Genomic DNA, 20,079 nt, shown 5'->3' with positions numbered 1-20,079 from the left:
TCTCGGCCTGTCTCTGTGGACGGCATCCTCCCTGCAAGGAACTGGCTGCAGGCTCTGCACCCCGTGGGCCAAGACTGGCCGCCCACCCTCCCAAGAAAGGGCCAGGAGACTTGAGAGAGAAAGTGCTTTATCAGCATCCTCAGCCCTGCGGGCGGCGCTCAGCTCCGCAGGCGGACGCGCCAGGAGTAGGTGCTGAGCACGTGCTGCCGCCGGCGCACCACGCACGTGTAGGTGCCCTCGTTGATGGCGTTGGCGATGATGCTCAGGTGCGCGTCGCCCAGCGCCAGGTAGCCGGGGTAGGAGAACTCCAGGGGCTCCTGGTCCTTGTACCAGCTGCGGGGAGGGTGGAGGGCTGGGCAGGGTCCCCGAGCCCCCCGCCCACCCTCGGGTGCCCAGGCAGGGTCACTCACTACACTTTGCCTTTCTTGTGGAGGATCTTCTGGCCGCAGCGGAAGGTCACATTCCTGCCCTCGGGCACCAGCCGGGTTTTGGTCCTGGGGGGCGGCGCGGTGGCAGCCACCGTGGGGAAGGGGAACTCTGCTCGTACGGGGTGGGGGGGCAGAGGCCACATCAGTACCCGGCGCCCTGGCCAGACAGACGCAGGCCGGTGCCTGACACCCAAGCTCACCGTAGCAGAAGTCGCAGCTGCTGGGACACAGCCTCTTCATGAGCCTCTGGCGGGCGTCGCAGAAACCCCTCCGCGCCCAGGACGCGCACACGAACAGCCGGTCCAGGCAGCCTGCAGGGGGGCAGCCTGGCCTCAGGGCCCGCCCGCCCCGGCCCCTGGCCCCGCCCGCTACGACCCCGCACTCACCGTAGAGCCGGTGCAGCCCCCACAGCTCGTCCTGCGACAGCGCCTTCCAGCCACGCAGCGTGGCGTTGAGGTGCATGAGCGCCCGGCCGTGCTGGGAGTGCATCAGGCCCAGCGCGTGGCCGATCTCGTGGGCCGCTACGTGCACCAGGTCGGTGAGCCACACGCCTGCGGGCCCGCCGGTCAGCGCCCGGGACCCGGCCCAGCCCTCCGCCGCCCCCCACCCCCACCCCCACCCCCGCCCGCCCGCCGGCCTTGCCCCCGAGGCCCGAACAGCTGCTGCAGTGCCGGGAGCCTCCCTCGGGCAGCCGTGGGAAGATAAGAGTGTTCCAGGCTGGCAAGGCGGTGAGCTGGCCCCCAGGAATGCAGCTCCAGCTCGGGCTCCAGCGGTGTGGGGGGAGGGGGCTTCAGGGCTCCCGGAACCCAGGCTTACGGCCTCCTCCCAGCCTGCCCCTGCCCGCCTCCCTGATCCCAAATCCCAGCCATGACCCCCACAAAGCCCTCCCGCTGTACCCGCCGTGGTGCGAGGGCCCCACGGGAGGCCAGGCCGGCGTCACCTTTCTTCCAGCTGTAGCGTGTGGGGCCCAGGACCCAGTACTCGCTATCGTCAAAGTGGATGCCGCCGTGCGGGGGGAAGAAGGCGTGGGCCAGCTCGCCCGTGGGGCCGTCGAAGCAGTGGTGCATCGGGGAGACCAGGCAGTCCGTGTGGTTGACCGGGTAGAAGCCTGCAGGAGCACGGGGCTGAAAGGGGGCCTTGGGGCGGGGCGGGGACTGGGGGCACGGCGCCCACCTATGCGGAGGTCGCTGGGCTGCTCAGGGGCCACCTCGCGGAAGCTGAAGGGGGACACGTCACTCCACATGCGGAAGGCGGCGGCCAGGCCCCGCCGGGTCTCTCTGGGGCTGAGCAGGTTCCTCGGGAAAGAGAGGATCCTGGGGTGGGAGTCATGGTCAGGGGTGGCAGCCAGGCAGCACCGGCCCCCCACCTCCAGGGCCAGGGTCGCACCTGTATGTGAGGTTGAAGTGGTCCCAGCGCAGCCGGGTCGGGGTCAGCGTGTAGCGGCGTCTGCGGGGCGCCGGGGGGTGCGGCGGGCCAAGGCTTGGGGTGGCGAGCACACCCGCGGTCGGGGGCACAGCGTCTCCCTTCGAGGGAAGCAAGTGCCCCGTGGGGAGGCAGCAGGGACTGTCCCCAAGCCGCGAGGAAAAGGGCCTCGAAGGACGAGAGGGCGCGCGCTCCAGGGAGCGCTGGCGCTCTCTCCAGGGAGGGACTCTCTTTTTGTCTTTCGGCATTTTCTGGTTTTCCACCCCGAGCCAGGGCTACTTAAGAGCCAGAAAGAAAAACGTTACTAAAAACAGGCCAGGTCGGAGTGGGCGGAGCTGCCGGCAGATGCTGCCCCCCGCCCCCCCATCAACGGACACGGACTCGCCGACTCAGGCCCGGACGCGCAGCCGGGGCCAACCCGCCCGCTCCCGCGCCCGCTCCCGCGCCCGCTCTCACCTGCGCTGTGCTCGCCACGGGCCGGTTCCCCAGGGCCCCCGGCCGGGCCAGCAGCACGAGCGTGGGGAGGAGGCACAGCGCGCCCAGCACGGCTCCGAGCAGGCGGGCCCGGTCGTGGGCCCCCGACGCCGCTGAGGGGACGCAGGCCCCGTGGCCCATGGCGCCTGCGGACTCGCTGTCGGGGCTCAGGCGGCGGGGCAGCGCGGCGGCGGCGGCTCGGGTTACAGCCCTGAGGGGGAGGGCGCGCGGCTGCCCCGAAGGGAACCAGCTGGCCGCCTGCTGTCGGGAGCACCCCCGACACCTCCAGCCTGGGGTGCGGGGACCCGGGCCTGTGGGTCGGTGGCGGTGGCCTGGGCAGGGCCAACTGGGCGGGGTCACTTGTCGGGGGTGGGGGTGGGTGTTGCGAGGAGGGCCCCGGACGCCAGGGAAGGGACGGACACCGGGGGCTTGGGCTTAGGCAGGAGTGGTCAGCCGAGTCCCCAAACTCGCTGGGAGTTGACTGACTTGGCAGCTTTTCTCCCAAACGGAGTTCCCCTGGACACCGGATGAGACCCGGCAGTGGGACCTCCATCCTGGCCAGCTCGGGACACGTCCCCTGCAGGCGCTGGTTGACAGGGACCCCGCGAGAGGGGAGGGATGCGACGGGAGGGGACGTGGCAAGTGAGTATCGGGCTGAGGAAGAGGGAGAAGGAGGCGCCTGCGGAGCAAGGCTTGGGGTGCCAGGAGGGAGGGGACCTGCAGGGGCCAGCGGAAGGACCCATGGAGGGTGACAGGGACAGCGCACAAGGGGCGGGGGGCGGGGTGCGCCGCAGGAATCCCCACCAGGCGCTGCCTGCCGAGCGCGCGCAAGGCCGAAGTCTGAAGGATCCTGGGTTGGGGCTGGGGGACCGGGTGTCCTGGGGGCAGAAGACTCCACGGGACGGCTTTCAGGCCATGCCTCACAGAGGAGCTGAGCCAGGCGGGATGTAGGCGAGGGCGCCTCTGGGCTTGGGGAACCGGGATCCTGGGCGGACGGGCCTCCCGCCAGGGCGGAGCGGCCGGGGGGAGGGGAGATGGGGTGGGGGCTGGGCCGAGTCAGAGGCGGCGCGGGGGGGGGGGGGGGAGGGGGGCTGGCCCTCCCCGTTCTCCACCCAGGCCTTGAGCCCAGAGTGACAGTGGCGCGCCGGGCCAGCGGGGTCAGCGCCAAGTGGCTGGCTGGCAGCCTTGAGGCTCCGGGGGAGCATTTCGGTGGTTCTTGGAAAGCGCCCGGCCGCGGGGCCCAGACCAGGGCAGTGCCCGCCGCCCCGATGGCTAAGCGTTTACGCCGACAAACCGACCTTCCCTGTCCTATGCTCTGCCTTACTCCCCAGGTCCGTGTTCCACCTCCCACACTCAGTGGTCCTGAAACCCTGCCGGGGCTTCTGGCTTGAATCAGAGGCCTCGCCCAACTCCCCGCTTAGCCAGGACTGCACAGCCCGCCACGAGACCGGGTTCTCCTCCGGCCAAAGTCTCTCGTCTCCACAGCCCGCCCCAAGCGCAGGGAGGAGGCGCTGCTGGGGCTTCGGTCCAACCAGGGCTCTTGGGCGACACCGCGAGCCTGGGCCCCGTCCTTTCTGGCCCAGAGACCGGGATCCTGGCAGGACTCTGGACCCCTGAGTCCTGGGAAGAAGAGCAGGACACGCAGGTCGGGAGGGGCCAGGCGGGGCCTCTGGCCGAAGCGCAGAGCCCAGCGCTGGGCCAACGGCGGAAGGGGGCCAGGTCGGGATGGGCCGGGGTGGGGGACCCACGGCCCCGCCCCAGGCAAGCAACCAGGCGCAAAGTCCGTTAATCTTTTTATAAAATACAGAGTAGGGGCTTGCGAAGGCGGTCGCGGGGCGTGGCCCCGGAACGAGGCAGGGGGCGCGGGCTACACGAAGATCTGGATGCGGTCGCGGATGGGCTGGCGGCAGATGGGGCAGGCGCTGAGCGCAGCGCCGCAGGGCGCGCAGGCGCCGTGACCGCACTGGAACACGAGGCGGATGTGGCTGTCGATGCAGATGGGGCAGGTGATGCGCTCCTCCATCTGCCGGTAGCGGCTCTGCAGCTCCTCCACCAGCTGCCGCGGTGGGCCGGGGGCGGGGGCAGCGCTGACCACCTCCGTGCCGTCTGCGGGAAGGGGTCCCAGTCAGAGGCAGGGGCTGTGGAGGCCCGGGGCTTGGGGGAGAACCGCGGGTGGGAGCGGGAGCCACGACAGGGGACGGAGCCGTGAACCGCGGGGCGAGGCGCAGCGGCCCACACCTGGGGTGGGGGTGGGGGGCGGGGGGGGGCCGAGCCCCACCTGGGCGCAGCTTCTTGCCGATGACCGCCTGGCACCTGATGCACTTCTTCATCCTGCGGGCGCACTCTGCGGGGGAGCGCAGGCTGAGCGAGGCCCCCCAGCCTGGTCGCCGCACCCCCGGCCCGCCCCGCCCCTGCCCCCTGCCCCCTGCCCCCTGCACTCACCCTCACACACCGTGCGGTGCTGGCAAGGCGAGAACAGCACCAACAGCGCCAGCTCCGAACACACCAGGCACTCGGCGGCCTCGGGCCCGGACGGCGCAGCGACGTGCAGGTTGGTAACAGTGTTGGGGGCACTGAGCGCCAGCCTTGGGCCCTGGGCCGCGCCCCCGCCGCCGCCAGCCTGCCGCTCCCTGCGTGGGCAGAGGGGGCTTGAAAGGGCCCAGGACTGCGGGCGGGGGCGGGCCCGCCCCCGGCCCCCGGCCCCGCCCGCTCACCGGAAGCGCTGGGCACAGCCCTGCAGGGCTTTGAGCAGGCGGCCCTCAGCTGCCAGGTCCAGCGGGCTCCGGCCGCGGTGGTTGGCGTAGCTCAGGTCGGCGCCCTCCAGCGCCAAGAAGCAGGCGACCGCCGCGCCCGCCGTCAGCTCCGTGCTGCCCGGAAGACCCGAGGCCTGTAGCTGGGTGGCAGGACAGACGACGTGAGGGCGGGAGCCTGGGAACGCTGGCCTGGAGGGAGCCTGGCTGGCACCGGGCTTCAGAGGCCTGGGCCCCGCCCGAGACCACCGGAGCTGGCGGAGGCAGGCGGGTAAAGGCCCCTGCCGGCAGAGGGGCCGGGTCCTGACACACGACCCCCGCCCACACGGCACCCCGCCCCCTTTCCCAGGCTGGTCTGAAGCACAGAATCTCAGGAACACTGGCCACACAGCGGTGACTGGGGTCGCAGAAGACACCTGCAAACCACTGTGGCCCGGGCTGTCCCACCCTGAGAGGGCCTGGTCAGGGCTCTCCCCGAAGGTGGAGGTGGGCAGAGGACACGGGGGTCTGCAGCCAGGTGCCACGGCCCACCTCTCAAGCACCCAGAGTCACGCTTCCTCACCCTTGACAGCAGCTGCAAGGCCCCTGGGTCCCCCCCGGCCCCATCAGTCGCCAGGGGCAGCAGCTGGTGACGCTGCAGCGCCACATGCAGAGCTGTGTCCCCCTCCTCATCCTCGGCGTTGACGCTGCAGCCAGCGTCCACCAGCAGCGGCACCAGCCCCACGTGGGCCTGCTGCACAGCCAGGTGCAGCGGGGACTGGAGCTTACGGTTGCGAACATTCACGTCACAATGGCCCTGGGGGGTGGGGTGGGGCACAGGCTCAGCCCGAGGACCCCGGTGGGCCCCGACACCCCGGCCCCCAGGCCGCCCAGGACCCCGCATCCACACCTCTCGGATGAGAACCTGGGCCACCTCCCTGTGGTCGTTCAGGGCGGCCAGGTGCAGCGCCGTGAACCCATCCTCCTTCTTGGCGTCCACCAGCTGCCGGGCCCGCGCCAGAATCCTTCTGACGGCTCTGTGGGAGCAGGGAGACGCATCTGGGGTCAGGGGCCACCCCAGAGCGGCCCAGCAGCACAGCAGGAGCTGGCTTCTGGCTATGCGTCCACCCCCAACTCACAGCGTGTGGCCTTTGAGGGATGCATGGTGCAGCAGGGTGAAGCCTTGGCTGTTGGTGGCAGTGACATCGATGCCCGGCACCTCGGTGAGGACCTCCACGATGCCGCTGGCGCCAGTGCCCGCCGAGATGGCACAGTGCAGGGGCGTGTCAGCATGGGCATCCTGCCGGTGGTGGGCCAGTGGTCACTGGGCAAGAAGGTCTTGGCCACTGCCTCCTTGACCCCAGGGATAGGGCCAGGGGACCCAGCACTCACGGGCAGGTTGACGTCACAGCCGCGCTCACAGAGGACCCTCACCACCTCCAGGAAGCCCCTCTGCACAGCCACGTGCAGCGCCGAGCTCCGGGCGCCGTTAAGAGTGTTGGCCCCGCAACCCGAGCTCAGGAGCAGCCGGGCGGCCTCGGGCTGGTTCCTGGCGGGAGAGGAAGCAGGAGGGGCGCTGTGCCCACTGGCTGGACCTGCGGGCCCGGCCCCCCGCGCCCCGGCCAGGCCTCACCCCAGTGCCGCGTAGTGCAGCGCCGTGCTGCCCTCGTCGTCTGGCAGGTCCACGCCCGCCCGAGCCTGCAGCAGCAGCCGCACCAGCTCCACCTGGCCTAGGTAGGCAGCCACCTGCAGGGCGGTCCTGCCATGGTTCTTGGTGTCCACCTGCCGGGAGGGCGGAGGGTTAGCCCCTGGCCCCGGCCCCTCCCGCTGGGGCTGGCGGGGCCGGGGCAGGGGTGGGGGTGGCGGGGGCTGGTCTCAGGAGCTTGCCTGCTCCGGGTGTCGCCGCAGCAGGTCCAGAGCCCGGGCCACGTTGCCGAGGGCCACCTCCACCACCAGCCTCCCCGGGTGCTCCAGGTCACTCTTCTGGGCTCGAAGCTTGTCCAGGACGACACTCAGGGAGCCTGGGGAGGGCAGGGCTGAGGTTCGGCGGTGGCCAGGGGCGGCCCCGTCCCCCACCAGCCGCCCGCGGTGGCTGCCCTCACTTTTGTTCTCCCGGGCGCGCTCGGCCACGTCCAGGTTGGCGTCCTCCTCAGGCCGGTAGGCCACCAGGCAGGAGGGGCTGAAGGTCCACAGCTTACCGCTGACCAGCACACCCAGGTTCCCATCTGCGAAAACCTTCAGGACTCTCCCTACGTGGCCCAGAGCCTGGTGGGGAGAGGGCGGGGTCTCAGGTGGGCCTCCCAGGGGCCAGGGAGCTGGGGGTGGGGAGGTAGGGGTGAGGGACTCACGGGGGCCATGTCATCTGTCCACTCGCCATGCCCGGCCTGCAGCCGCTTCACCGTGTCGAGGTCGTCAATGACCCGCACAACTTCACCCACCGAGCAGGAGTTGTGCTGAGTGACAGAGAAGCATGTGAGGGGCCCCCCGCAGGTGTGGCTGCCTGGGGTCGTAGAGCAGGAAGGTGCCCCCATCCAGCTCCACAGGACAGGCTGGCCTGGACAGGACCCCAGCCCCGGCCCGAAAGCACAACCAGAGGGTCTGGCCCGATAGGGGCGACGGGTGACCAGGGCAGCCCTTGGTGGCCGAGCCTCAGAGCCATGCGGGTGACAGCCAGAGAGGCGACAGACATCAGCATCCAGACGGGGCAGAAGCCAGCTGGGGGGGTGTGCAGGCCAGGGTGGGCCTGTCCCTGCACACTGACGGGGGAGCGGGGGCAGCACAGCCAAGACCAGACTAGCCTGGCTCGGGGGAGGGGGTCCCACAGGATGGCTGGGGGCCAGGCCGGAGCAGCACGGAGGGGGTCAGGACTGCTCCTCCCTCACCCTCAAACCTTTCCTAGCAACTCCCTCCTCGTCCTTGCCCTCGTGGGCACAGAGCTCACTCTACAAACCACCTGTCCTATGACCCCACCATCCCCCATCCTTGAAGGCAGATGCGCCCCAGCAGTCCCAGAGCTGAGTGCTGGCGCTGCCCCCACCCAGGTGCCATCACTGGACACGCTGCTGCCTCCCACCCCCTCCATCCCTCATCCAAGGGATACTGTTCCCAGGCAGCTCTCACCACACCCACCCGGCCAAGATCCACCCCACCCTCCTAAGAAAGTACGCCCAACCCGCCACCTCCTGCCTGTGGCGGCAGAGGCCCCTCTGGCCCTCAGAACAGATGTTCGCGCCTGGCCTGCCGCCCCGGCTTCCAAAAGCTCCCCGCAGCCCCCACCCCCGTGCCGCACACCAGGGTCCCCTCTCCCTGGACCTAGTCCCCTCTGGACCCCACCATGCCCTCCCCTCTTCCTCAGGGCCTGAGGGAGGCACTCTAGGGCCAAGCCAGCACGTTAAAGGGGTACAGAAGTGAGCAGAGGGGCTCAGCCCGGCCCCCCATGCACCTTGGTGAGAGCCCCAGGGTGGAAGGTCCAGCGGGTCTTGTGGCTGAACTGCACACGCACGTCCCCACGGTCCGTGATGCGGTGTACGGTGCCCATCTGTCCGATACACTGCGGCGGGTCACGGAGGCTGTGGCCAGGTGGAGCACGAGGGCGGGGGTCCAGAGGATGTGGGGAGGGGGGCACGGGGACTCGGCAGTTGGGGCGGCTCACCTTGGCCATCCGGGGGTTCCATCCGCCGTGGCCTTCCTGCATGTCCCTCAGGATGTCCGCATCCAGCAGACACTTGACCTTGTCCCCGTGCTGGAAGGGCTGGCCATCAGCACTCACCCTGCGCTGCAGCTCTGCGGGCTTGCCTGGGGGCGAGGTGGCAGGCCCAGCTCAGGTGGGTGCCTCCGCCCCCACCCCTCCCCTCCCCTCAGTGACTTCACAGGCCACCCCTGGCCCAGGGCTGCCGCTGAGGCTCAGCCAGGACAGAGAAAAACTGGGTGGGTGTCAGTGGGGCCCGCCCGTACCGAGCCTCGGGAGATGGTCCCTGTAGTAGAAGCCGCCGGCTGCCTCGCCCACACACTTGAGGTCCACCTTGCCCTTGTGGCCCACGCGGTACACGTTGGTGGTGCCGTCGGCCCACGTCACGCTGGCCACGCTCCGGCCCGTCTCCACATCCCAGCCACGGATGTCCACCACTCGGCCTGGCTTCCCTTCCCCTCCTGGGAGACAGTGGCCCCACCAGTAGACTAAGCCTGTGCCATGGGGATGAGCCATAGCCAGCCGGTGGCAGCCCCGCCCCCACCTTCCCACCCAGGCCCCCCACTCACCATCCTGCGAACCCCACTCCCAGTCGGGGCCCCGAACCACCTTCGCTCCCTGGAAGATGCCCCTTAATGGGATCCTTGGGAGGCCCTGGCGGGGGCTCAGCGTGACCCTACGAGAGAGAGAGTGGGTCCCAGGCCGTGGGGGACAACCATGCAATGGGGCAGGCCCCCGGCTCTAGAATCTGAAGGGTGGGGCGCCGCCAGCTCCCAGGCCCGGCTCTCCCTCCCCCTGGAGCAGCTGGCGCCACAGGTCAGTGCCCTCCACACTCTGGGCCTAGAGTGGGGCTGCGGCCCAGGTCCTTGCTTTTTTTTTTTCAATTTGGCCACGCCATGCAGCTTGTGGGATCTTAGTTCCCAGACCAGGGATTGAACCTGCACCCTCGGCAGTGACAGTGCAGAGTCCTGACCACTGGACCGCCAGGGAAGTCCCTGGGGGCCCTTTCACGATGTCAGGCGAGAAGGGCGCCCCAGGCCCACCCTCACCACACACCCTCTACGTGCGGTCACACCAGACCTGCTGCCTCCCGTTAGAGCTGACCCCAGAGCTCAGCGCACGGCCTGGCCCAGGGGAGCTCAGCACGTGGGAAGCAGAGTGAGCAAGGCAGGCTTGGCCAGAGGCGCCCGGACAGCTGATCCTGCCTCCCACACTGGCCAGGGGCGGCTGGGACGCGGAGCACACCCCTCCCCTCCGTGTGTGGGGGGTGTCAAGGAGGCGAGGGCAACAGTGCAGGGATCAGGAGTGCACCTCTGGCACCCCACCCAGCCCAGTGGACTCCTCCCCAGCCTGGTCCCCCCCACCCCGACCACAGCAAAGGAGCCTGCCAGCCAGGCCAACAGCACCTCCACAGCTGCGGATGCCGGCAGCACGCCCCAGGCAGGCCACCCTCAGTGCCCCGGCCACGCCGGCACTGGGGGACCACTGGGGAGCCTGGCTCTATGAGGGGACCAGGACACCGGAGAAGGCCCCATTCACAGCACCCACCTCCGCAGACCTGCTCGGTGGACACGGTTGCCTTCCGCAGGGGGTAGGGACTGGTGTCAATGCCCAGGCCCCCCGGCGTGACCACAACCCTGGCCACTCCTCCAGGAAATGGCTCAGGAAGGACTCGACCTGTACCCTGGGGAGTGGCCAGCAGGAGGCAGCTCCAGTCCTCCCAGACCAAGGCTGCTCGGATGTCAGAGGTGCGCTTGCGAGGCCCTGGACGTAAGCGAGAAGGACGCAGGGCCGCCGGGGCCCCCTCGGGTCCGCGCCCACACCCGGGGGCGGCAGGGGAACTCACGGGCGCGAGTGGGCCGTCTCGTAGCGCTCGAAGGCGTGGGCCAGGTCGTGCTTGTTGTGCATGTAGCACTGCGTGCAGAGATCGTAGTCGAAGCAGACGCGGCACTTCCAGCGCATGCCCCGCAGCCCGTGCTTCTTGCAGCAGTCGCAGATAATGTTGGGGTGGCGGACGCCTGCGGGCGGGCAGCGTCAAGGGGCGCCGCGCGGCCCCGCCCCTCTGCCCGGCCCCGCCCCCTCCAGCCCCGCCCCCGGGGGCCCGCGCACCGATCTGGGCGTTGTCGTAGAGCAGCAGGTCATGCGCGCCCTGGTAGCCCGCGCGGTAGTTGGTGCGCGTGCCGTGGTCCCACTGCACGACCACCGTGCGGTCGGGGGTCGAAGGGCTGCCGTGGCGGCCGAGCTCCACCACCGTGCCCACGCCGCCCTCGCCGCCGTCCTGCTGGCCCCATTTCCAGTCCACGCCACGCACCACGCGCATGCCCACCTGCACGCCCGCCTGGGGGTCTGGCTCCATGGTGGGAGACCTGTGGGCAGAGGGCACCCTCAGGCCACATCGAGAAGGCCACACGGGCTTGCACCAGTTCTGAGAGGGCTGCCAGGGAGAGATGGATGGGAACGGGGGTGGGGTGGAACACGGGGAATGCCCTGGGGCTGGAGGGGGGGCCTGTGAAGTAGAGACCAAAGGGGGCCCACGTGGCCACCCGCCAGCAGCACGGGAGACCAGCTGCAAAAGCAGAGGTGGGCCCGTCCTGGAGGGAGGGTGGGACACCTCTTTGGAAAGGGCCTGCCAGCCGCTGTGGGGTGCTGAAGCAGAAGTGTGGGGGCCATCCTGGTGACAGTACTGCAGGTCCCCAGGGAGCCAGGGGGCAAGACTCGGCTGGGAGGAGGGTCTGCCCGCACTAGCAGATCCGGTTCTGGGTGGCTGGCATACAGGGGGCCACCAGGATTGCACACATCAACATGAAAGTTAAGACAATAAAACTTTCCGAAGAAAGCAGACTTTCTCTGTGTAGCCAACTGAGAAGCTGGACGGCACTTAAGCCTGGAGAGGCAGCAACACATACGCCACAAAGGCCCTGTACCTGGAGTGTGGAAGGAGGGCCTGCAGATCTCATGCACAAAGCAGACAACCCAAGAGAAAACAGGAAAATGCTGGAACAGGTGCCCCCAGCAGCTAACACACACAGGGTCTGATGCCACCCACAGCCCAGTGGGCAGTGCTGCGTGGTCCTTCTCCAGAGAAGCGTCGCCCAGCCACCCCAGGCAGGCCCTGACGGAGGTGGCGTTGTTCACAGCAGCGCCCACTCCAAGTGCTCAAGGGTGAACTGGGTCGTGACACGTGATTTACCTCCAAGGGAGCACAAACCACTGCACTACACACAGCAAAGCTCACAAACGCATGTCCAAGGAAAGAAGCCACGTGCCTGATTCCACCAATAGAAAGTTCACAAACGGGACAGACAAATCCAGGGCACTAGAGTCAGGGAGACAGTGGCGGAGGCGGTCACGGGGGGCTTGGGCCTGGGGGGAACATGCTACTTCCTGATCTGGGTGCCAATTATATGCATGTTCACTTTGCTAACTTGGATCACTTATGACCTGGGCCTCCCTGTATATGTGATTCCTCAATACATTTGTCTTACGACATGGATTTGGACAACGCCTAAGATGTTAAACCAATAGGACTTAATGCGGGAGAGGGCTCAGGGCTCCAGGACTGGAGGGGGCAGTCGCCGCTCCATCTCTGGAGACTGAGCCTCTGCAGTGGAGCGGGCTCTCTCAGGTAGCATCGGGACCCCGAGGCTGGGGAGACGCTAGCCTGGGGCACCCAGCAGTCTCACTGCAGAGCTCCTGGAATGCCAGAGGGAGACCCTGAGGCTGGCTGGGGTGCAGCTGGCGCCTGTTAGCGCCCAGTGGCCCAGTGAAGCCACAGGCCACCAGGCCAGCCCAGAGCTTAGCCAGCAACAAGGAAAACCATGCATCACCCCTCCACCTGGACCCCGCCCCCCCCAGCCCAAAACTCAGAATCCCAGGCCTGAGCCCACAGGTCATCTGATGGCCACCCTCTGCCCAGCCCCACCTTGAGGTCTGCGCCAGCACAGGGCATGCAGGGGAGGGGCACTGCCCACAGGGCGAGGCTCCTGGTCCATGCCCAGCCTAGGGTCCAAGTGAAGGACCCTCAGATTCTCAGCAGCATGAACTGCTCAGCCAGTTCGGCTTCTGCAAGTCCCCCTGCCTCCCGGGCAGGCGCCTGTGACCGCTCCTGCCTCACCCCTCCCAAGACCGCCAGGGCTTCCAGACGCAGGTGGACGATCTAAAAGGACGTGCCTTCCAGACCCAGTGGCCAATCTCCTCAGGGAAACCACTCGCTGCTCATTCACCTGGCCGGCTGCCCCCCCGCCGGGGCCATGCCGCCTCCGCCTCCTGCCGCCCTCCAGCCGCCCTCCCCTCTGTGGTCTCTGGCCCCTGATAAGATGGGGCACCAGGGCTTCTCCTTCCTTCCCGCCACAGCAAGGCCACACGAGAATGCCTGTGGCTCTTCACTGCCAGTGAGCCCCAGACGAGGGCTGAGGGCCTGTGGGCCGCCACCTCGCAGGGCGGGCCGTTCACGTGTGGCCTCGGTCTCCTGCTCGGTGTCTCTCCATCAGCAGCTGCCACACGTGTCTGACTCAGGCAGAGCAGCACAGCCTGAGCCAGTGGCCCAGTGGCTTAGCAGTGGCGCTGCCCCTTAGGGCACAGGCCCCGTCACGCCAGGCTGCCAACCTCAGCCAGATCGCACACGACCTCCTCCCCGCCGGGAGCCTCCAGAATTGGTCGTGGCCCGTGGGCAGTGCTGAGCTGCCTCTCGCCCTTCCCAGGCGCTCCTGTTGAGCCAGTCAGACTGGACCTCATTCCAGGCAACCACAGACCCAAACCAGTGTGGGGAGACAGGCCCAACGAGAGACCCCTGCTAGCAAGGGGCACACCACCTGCAGGGCCAGAACCTACGCTGAGACAAAGGGGCAGGAAAGGACGCCAGTCCCGCGAGCCGGCCCTGTAGTCCTTCTGCAGACACAGTGGCACGCCCTCTGCCTGTGAGCCCAGCCCCTCAGCCTGCCTGGCCAGCTGTCACACCCACCCTCCTGGCGGCCTACAGACCCACTGGCCATGGGCTGCAGAACCATCTCCACCAAGACGGGACAGGGAGTGGACACCCTGAGCAGGATAGCAGGTGTGCCCAGTGCCTGGCTCTGCCCTCAGGGGAATGAGCAGAGAACAAACAGGGGGTGCAGGATGCCCAGCAGGGCCTGTGGGAAAACAGGACCAAGTCCCATCCAGCAGTGGCTCCACCAGGGCACCGGGGAAGTCCAGCCTGTCATGACAAGCGCCTCTGACCAGCACCTGCTGCCTTCACTCCCCTATTTTGAGCACAGCCAGACAGCTCTCCAGTGCTGGCCAGCAACCTCCCTGCTCCCCAAGGATGTCCCTCCCGGGAGCCCACTGGCCCACAGGGGACAGCCAAATGGACACGCTGAGTCTCGGGGTTCCTCCCACGCAGACCAGTGGCCCTTGAGGAGGACAGTGAGAAGAGAGGAGCGTCCCGCCCCGTGGCACCCACAGCCTGGGGAGCCTCTCTTCACTTCCCCTCCACACTCCATCCCTGGGGGGCCCGGGGCTGGCCCTCGGCCGCAGCACCCGCGCCCAGTCTGGCGTCACCTGACCTGGGGCCTGAGCAGGGCCCCCAGAGACGCCTCCCTGCTCGCCCTCCTGGCTCCCGGACCTCAGCGCTTGGGCACAGCATACTAGGACCCTTGGGAGGCCAGGTGGCTTCCCAAGCCTCTCTGCCACTTCTCTCCCCCCACGTGCCTGGTCTTTGTCGCTGTTGTCACCAGGACCAAGCAGATGGCCGCTCGTGCTCCATGTGACCTCAGGTCCCCAGCCTGCCCAGTGTCAGAGGTCACTACCTCACCTCGGAAGGTGCCACCCGGGTGTGAGGAGAGGGGCTGGCCAGCGGGGAGTGGGCCGGGGTCAGGAGCCGGGGGGCAGCGAAGAAACCCTGAGGGGCTAGGGGGGAAGGGGATCCCCATTTCAGTGCGAAATTCACCCGAAGAGTTCTTCCTTTTCCTTCCTTTGCCAGAAATGCCGTACTCTAACGTCTGCCTCAGAGCTCACAGGCCACCCCTGGCTGGCACCGGAACCCCCCGAGGCCGTCACTATGAGGGTTTACGATGACCCTGAAGCGCTCCAGGTGCGAGCAGTCGGCACTTACCTTACAGCACACACCAGCCTCGCGTCAGCATCCCGGATGCTTAGCTGCTGTTTCCCGGGTCACAGGTTTGCTCAGACACCAAGATTTCCTGTTGGAAACTAGAAGCGATTGCCGACGCAGAACACAGCAAACCAAACAGGTAGCCAGCCAGCAAGTCTGGGGAAACATGGTTTTTAAAAGGCAGTTTTACACTTTTAGCATTTACCATCTCAACCAAACAGGTGGACACCTGGATCTGCTCTGTTGGTTTACTGGTTTCTCTTTTCACAAGAAACTTCCAGCTCTTGGAATGCAGAACTATTTCTAAAGCACACATTGGGACAGTATAGAAATAAGGTGTTTGCCCTATTTGGACAATTTCATTGGAAAAACTTCAACAAGCTCCAAAGATGAAATCCCATTTAGCTAGGAAGTTGGCAAACTGCCTTTATTGAGAAGAATAAAGTTGCATGCTGACTGCTCACGACCAGAGGCTGCCACTCCTTCCCTGGCACCTCCGGCTGGGCTGATGATGCTGTTTAAATCCACACCATGTGTGGCACAGTCAACTGGCAAGACTTGGTGAATCAGTCTCCGGTCATGCGGCAGCTCTGGCTAAGGCAGAGGTGGCCATCCTGGGTGCCCAGGGAGTCTGGCCCCTCAGAGGCCAGGTGAAGCCCTGAGACCCGACTTGGCCCAGTACAAACACACCAGCTGGGGGAAGGCCCGAAGGAAGTAGAGGGAGGTCATCACCCAAATCTTGGCCACCCAGATGGAAGCCCTCAGGCACCCCGCAGACTGCGGTGTCACGACCCAGCCACTGCACAGGGCCTATCTTGGGCGGGAGCACAACCTTCAGATACTTGTTGCACCTGCAGCAACAGGCCAGAGTGAGAAGGCAAGACGAGGGCACCTGCCAGGAAGGACCAGCTTTGCCAGGGCTGCCACTCTCACGCTGCCTCATCCCCAGCCCCGCTGGGCCCCCCAGGACCCTGTCTGGCACCTTTGCTTATTGCCTCTATTGGTTCGGAGCTCAGAGGGAGAGGCAGGATTATTTACCACCCCAGAGACACGCTCAAAAACAAGCAAAGCCCCTCTGACATAGCATCAGACAGAATCCGAGCCCCTCAAGAGCTCACCTGTCTAGCTGTTCCGACAACCCCCGCCCGCCCAGAGACTGGTGGGCTGCAGCCCTGATTTCTGGAGACTTGCGGACTGGCCTCGAGCCTTGCTGAGCTTCAGCGCAAGCCCTGTGCCATCCGACCCTGCGGCGGCGGGGAGATGCCAAGACGCACAATCTACACGCCCGCTGTCCACAGGCTCATTCCCGGGCCCACGACCACGACCCCAGAGCTGCCCCAGGGGCCTGGCTCCTGCCCTGCAGGGCTCCCTGGGGTCTGGGGCCGCCGGGGATGGGGTCGGAGGGCTGGCGAACGGCAAGGCCCCGGGCTGAGCCTTGGACTCGAGCAGCTGGCCTGCGGGGGGGCGGGGCTGGACAGGCTGGGCCGGGCGCCCGCCCCGAAACTGACTCCCCCCTCACTCCCTGGGGTCCGCCCCGCCCCTGTCATTCGTCACCTTCCTCGGGAAGCCGCCCCGGGCCCCCGCCGCTGCCAGTCCCCGGCCCTGGTGCCCTTGTCTACCCCTCCACTTGCCCCGAAGTTTGCGTCCCGCCTGCTTCGCGCGGGGGCTCCGGGGGCCTGAGGAGAGCCCAGTCTGTCAGCCGGCCGACTGCGGCCTCAGTGTGTGCGGCGGCCGGCCCGCGAGCTAGGCTGCTCAGAGTCAGCCAACCAGCCAGGCTGCCCCGCCTCGCCGCGCAGCACCAGAGCCCACCGGCCAAGGCCGCCCGAAGCCCCCGGCGCTCGGGGCTCTGGGGCCGCCGCGAGGCCTGCCGGGACTTGTAGTCCGCAGCCCGCTAAGACCGTGGCCGGGGGGCGGGCCCGAACCACAACTCCCAGGAGGGCCGGCAGCGCCGTGACGTAACGGGGGTGAGGGCGTGAGCTACGGCTGCAGTCCCGTCCTGATTGGGAGACGGGGGCCTCCAGCTCTGCTTTCCCGGGAAGGGTTCGGGTCGGCTGTGCGTCGCCTGACTGGGGATGGGCTCGCGTCTGACAGCGTGTGCGCACGTCGTCAGAGGGATGCAGACTGCAGGCTGTGGCGACTCTAGGGCCTCTCACCACCCGGGGCCGCGGCCCGGAGGGCGCGGGAACACTGCCACCCCGAGCCGCCCGGGCTACCGAAGACTGCGCACGCGCGGACCCGGGATGCGCGAACCAGGCGGCCTTGCCTCCGCAGCGGAGGGGCGGGGCGTGAGGCGGAAGTGCGTCACCCTTCCCTACCCTACGTGGCACCGCTGGGTTCGGAGACGCGTTTGGTTGCCGTGGAGACCCGCTAGGCTGGGCCTCCAGGACGTAGAAATGAGAAGTTGTTACAGCCAACTCCTTTTTTTTTTTTTTTTTTTTTTTTTTTTTTTTTTGCAGTATGCGGGCCTCTCAGTGTTGTGGCCTCTCCCATTGCGGAGCACAGGCTCCGGACGCGCAGGCTCAGCGGCCATGGCTCACGGGCCCAGCCGCTCCGCGGCATGTGGGATCTTCCCGGACCGGGGCACGAACCCGTGTTCCCTGCATCGGCAGGCGGACTCCCAACCACTGAGCCATCAGGGAAGCCCCAGCCAACTCCTTTTGACTTGAGTTGTTTTATTTTATTTTTTTTTAATTTTATTTTTATTTTTATTTTTTTTTGTGGTACGCGGGCCTCTCACTGTCGTGGCCTCTCCTGTTGTGGAGCACAGGCTCCGGACGCGCAGGCTCAGCGGTCATGGCTCACGGGCCTAGCCGCTCTGCGGCATGTGGGATCTTCCCGGACCGGGGCACGAACCCGTGTCCCCTGCATCAGCAGGCGGACTCTCAACCACTGCGCCACCAGGAGTTATTTTAAAATCAAAGTCACATAATTCAAAAAGACACATGCACCCCAATGTTCACTGCAGCACTATTTACAATAACCAGGTCATGGAAGCAACCTAAATGCCCATGGACAGACGAATGGATAAAGAAGATGTGGCAAATATATATTCCATATATACAATGGAATATTACTCAGCCATAAAAAGGAGCGAGGTTGGGTCATTTGTAGGGACATGGATGGATCTAGAGACTGTCATATAGAGTGACGTAAGTCAGAAAGAGAAAAACAAATATTGTATATTAACGCATATATGTGGCACCTAGAAAATGGTACAGATGAACCGGTTTGCAGGGCAGAAATAGAGACACAGATGTAGAGAACAAACGTATGGACACCACGGGGGGAAAGTGGCGGGGGTGGTGGTGGGATGAATTGGGAGATGGGGATTGACATGGATACACTAATATGTATAAAATGGATAACTAATAAGAACCTGCTGTATAAAAAAATAAAATTAAATTTTAAAAAAAGTTTTTAAAATAAAATCAAAGTCACGCCAGTGCATGGTTTTTTATTCACGCAGAACTGAAGACGTAGTGAACAACAGCGGTCCCGTGCCAGTCTCCCCAGAGGCAAATACTTCCAACCCTTGTAGCTTTTCCTCTGGCAGAAACCTCCACGTTTCTCAACCAAAGACTGCTAGTTTTTGAGGTATTAAATATAGACATTTCTATGGACTTCCCGAAGTAAGGGAGGAAGCAGGCTCTCCAAGCAACTCCCCGCCCGCCCCACCCCCACATTTTCACGACTGTTCACGGTGACGGTGTAAAACCACGCCTCCATCTTGTACCACCTTTTTTTCCCTTCATACTTACCTAGTATTTCTCTTGTGCCTAGATTTTTACGTGGCTAGTCTTCTTTGCCACTTGCCTATCAATAACATTTTCCAAAGGCTCAAACACCTTAGAGCTGTTTAGTTCCTGGAGGCCCCTCTCCCAGAGCCCCCTGGCCCGTGTTCCCTCCAGACGGATGGCTTTCTCAACCCACCGCACAGCTCTGCTGTCTTGACCTTTCCTCTGCTGTCATCCCTGTGACTTGTTGCCTTTTTCCTGTGTTGGTTCCCTGTTTCCTGGAACCCCTTTGTGGTTTACTCTCTTATTTTGCTGAAGTCAGTCCACTAGTAGCTTCCTGGGAAGGGTGTGTGTCTGAAATGTGTTTATTCTACTCTCGTCTCTGATGGTAGGATATATATAGAATTCTAGATTGGAAATACTTTTCCTTCAAAACTTTTCAATTCATAGTTTTTAGCTCCCAGCTTCCAGGGCTGCTGTTAAAAAGTCCAAAGCCATTCTGATTCCTGTCCATTTGTGTGTGATCTGTTTGTTCTCTCTGAAAGCTTTTAGGATCTTCTCTTTATCCTTGGTGTTCTCACTGACACAACAATACACCTTGATGTGGGCCTTGCTCATTGGACTGTGCACACAGTCGTTCTCTTCATCCTACAGGCTCATGTCCTTAGTTTTGGAACTTTGTAAAGAAAAAGACTCTTCCATATTCTGTGTTATCTCTTGATGAAATTCCTATTACTCACATTCTGATTGGACCTCTAATTTTCTTTTCTCACCTAGTGTTTACCTCTTTTTCTGGTAGATATTCTTAAATTTACCTTCCATCCCTTCTTTTCGTTAGTTAAGCTCTTTGATATTGTTATTTATAATAAGAAATAGACCTTTGGTCTTTGTCCCTAGCTTCTGACACAGAGCTCCTAAAACCCTTGAATTTGCTAAGTCAGAAGAGTCATAAAGGAGACACAAGAGGGAGGAGATATGGGGATATATGTACACATATAGCTGATTCACTTTGTTATACAGCAAAAACGAACTCACCATTGTAAAGCATTATACTCCAATAAAGATGTTAAAAAAGAGAGAGAGAGAGAGACATGGAACACAGTCGTAAGTAGATCACTTTCACTGAATTTCCTTGTCCAAGATTCACTTAGGAAGGCAAAGTGTGTTATTTTGAGGGGCATTTGAAGAAAATGGTAACTTTAACATTACCATGGAAGACTATGTGTGTAAATACTACAAATAATAATTCTGTCTATTAAAGTAAAAAAAGAAGTCACAGGGCCTCCCTGGTGGCGCAGTGGTTGAGAGTCCGCCTGCCGATGCAGGGGATACGGGTTCGTGCCCCGATCCGGGAGGATCCCATATGCCGCGGAGCGGCTGGGCCCGTGAGCCATGGCCGCTGGGCCTGTGCGTCCGGAGCCTGTGCTCCGCAACGGGAGAGGCCACAACAGTGAGAGGCCCGCGTACCGCAAAAAAAAAAAAAAAAAGAAGTCACAAAGGTGCATTTTGATAT

At 64.5% G+C, this 20,079-nt stretch overlaps 2 protein-coding genes across 7 annotated transcripts; both read right to left on the bottom strand.

Moving 5' to 3' along the window:
* Window positions 1-110: 110 nt before the first annotated feature.
* MMP23B (matrix metallopeptidase 23B) lies at window positions 111-2,465 on the bottom strand (the record flags this gene model as incomplete). Of its 2 annotated transcripts, none has more annotated exons than XM_079697646.1 (8): window positions 111-333; window positions 411-537; window positions 629-739; window positions 815-979; window positions 1,369-1,536; window positions 1,602-1,741; window positions 1,815-1,951; window positions 2,307-2,465. In XM_079697646.1, 8 exons carry the CDS (start codon window positions 2,463-2,465, stop codon window positions 159-161), a joined length of 1,182 nt encoding a protein of 393 aa, XP_079553772.1. In that variant the 3' UTR covers window positions 111-158. The 2 variants fall into 2 exon arrangements, with proteins under 2 accessions (XP_079553772.1, XP_079553773.1); XM_079697647.1 differs by having other exon boundaries at window positions 2,325-2,465.
* Window positions 2,466-4,104: 1,639 nt separating this feature from the next.
* On the bottom strand, window positions 4,105-11,097 carry MIB2 (MIB E3 ubiquitin protein ligase 2; the record flags this gene model as incomplete). 5 transcript variants are annotated; one of them, XM_079697797.1, is made up of 18 exons in its annotated part: window positions 4,105-4,462; window positions 4,561-4,668; window positions 4,767-4,954; window positions 5,039-5,217; window positions 5,637-5,870; window positions 5,964-6,090; window positions 6,193-6,353; window positions 6,446-6,602; window positions 6,687-6,835; window positions 6,941-7,074; window positions 7,156-7,318; window positions 7,402-7,506; window positions 8,496-8,603; window positions 8,706-8,848; window positions 9,008-9,202; window positions 9,311-9,417; window positions 10,588-10,759; window positions 10,851-11,097. In XM_079697797.1, the coding sequence occupies 18 exons, from the start codon at window positions 11,095-11,097 to the stop codon at window positions 4,119-4,121; spliced, it is 3,021 nt and encodes a 1,006-aa protein (XP_079553923.1). In that variant the 3' UTR covers window positions 4,105-4,118. The 5 variants fall into 5 exon arrangements, with proteins under 5 accessions (XP_079553923.1, XP_079553924.1, XP_079553925.1 ...); XM_079697798.1 differs by having other exon boundaries at window positions 4,105-4,430; window positions 4,603-4,668; XM_079697799.1 differs by having other exon boundaries at window positions 4,105-4,430; window positions 4,603-4,668; window positions 8,496-8,591.
* Window positions 11,098-20,079: the final 8,982 nt, after the last annotated feature.

The sequence above is a fragment of the Hyperoodon ampullatus genome (assembly GCF_949752795.1).
Source record: "Hyperoodon ampullatus genome assembly, chromosome: 2".
Lineage (NCBI taxonomy): Eukaryota > Metazoa > Chordata > Mammalia > Artiodactyla > Ziphiidae > Hyperoodon > Hyperoodon ampullatus.
The sequence above is the reverse complement of the archived record's forward strand: the minus strand, read 5'-3'. Positions and strand labels throughout refer to the sequence as shown.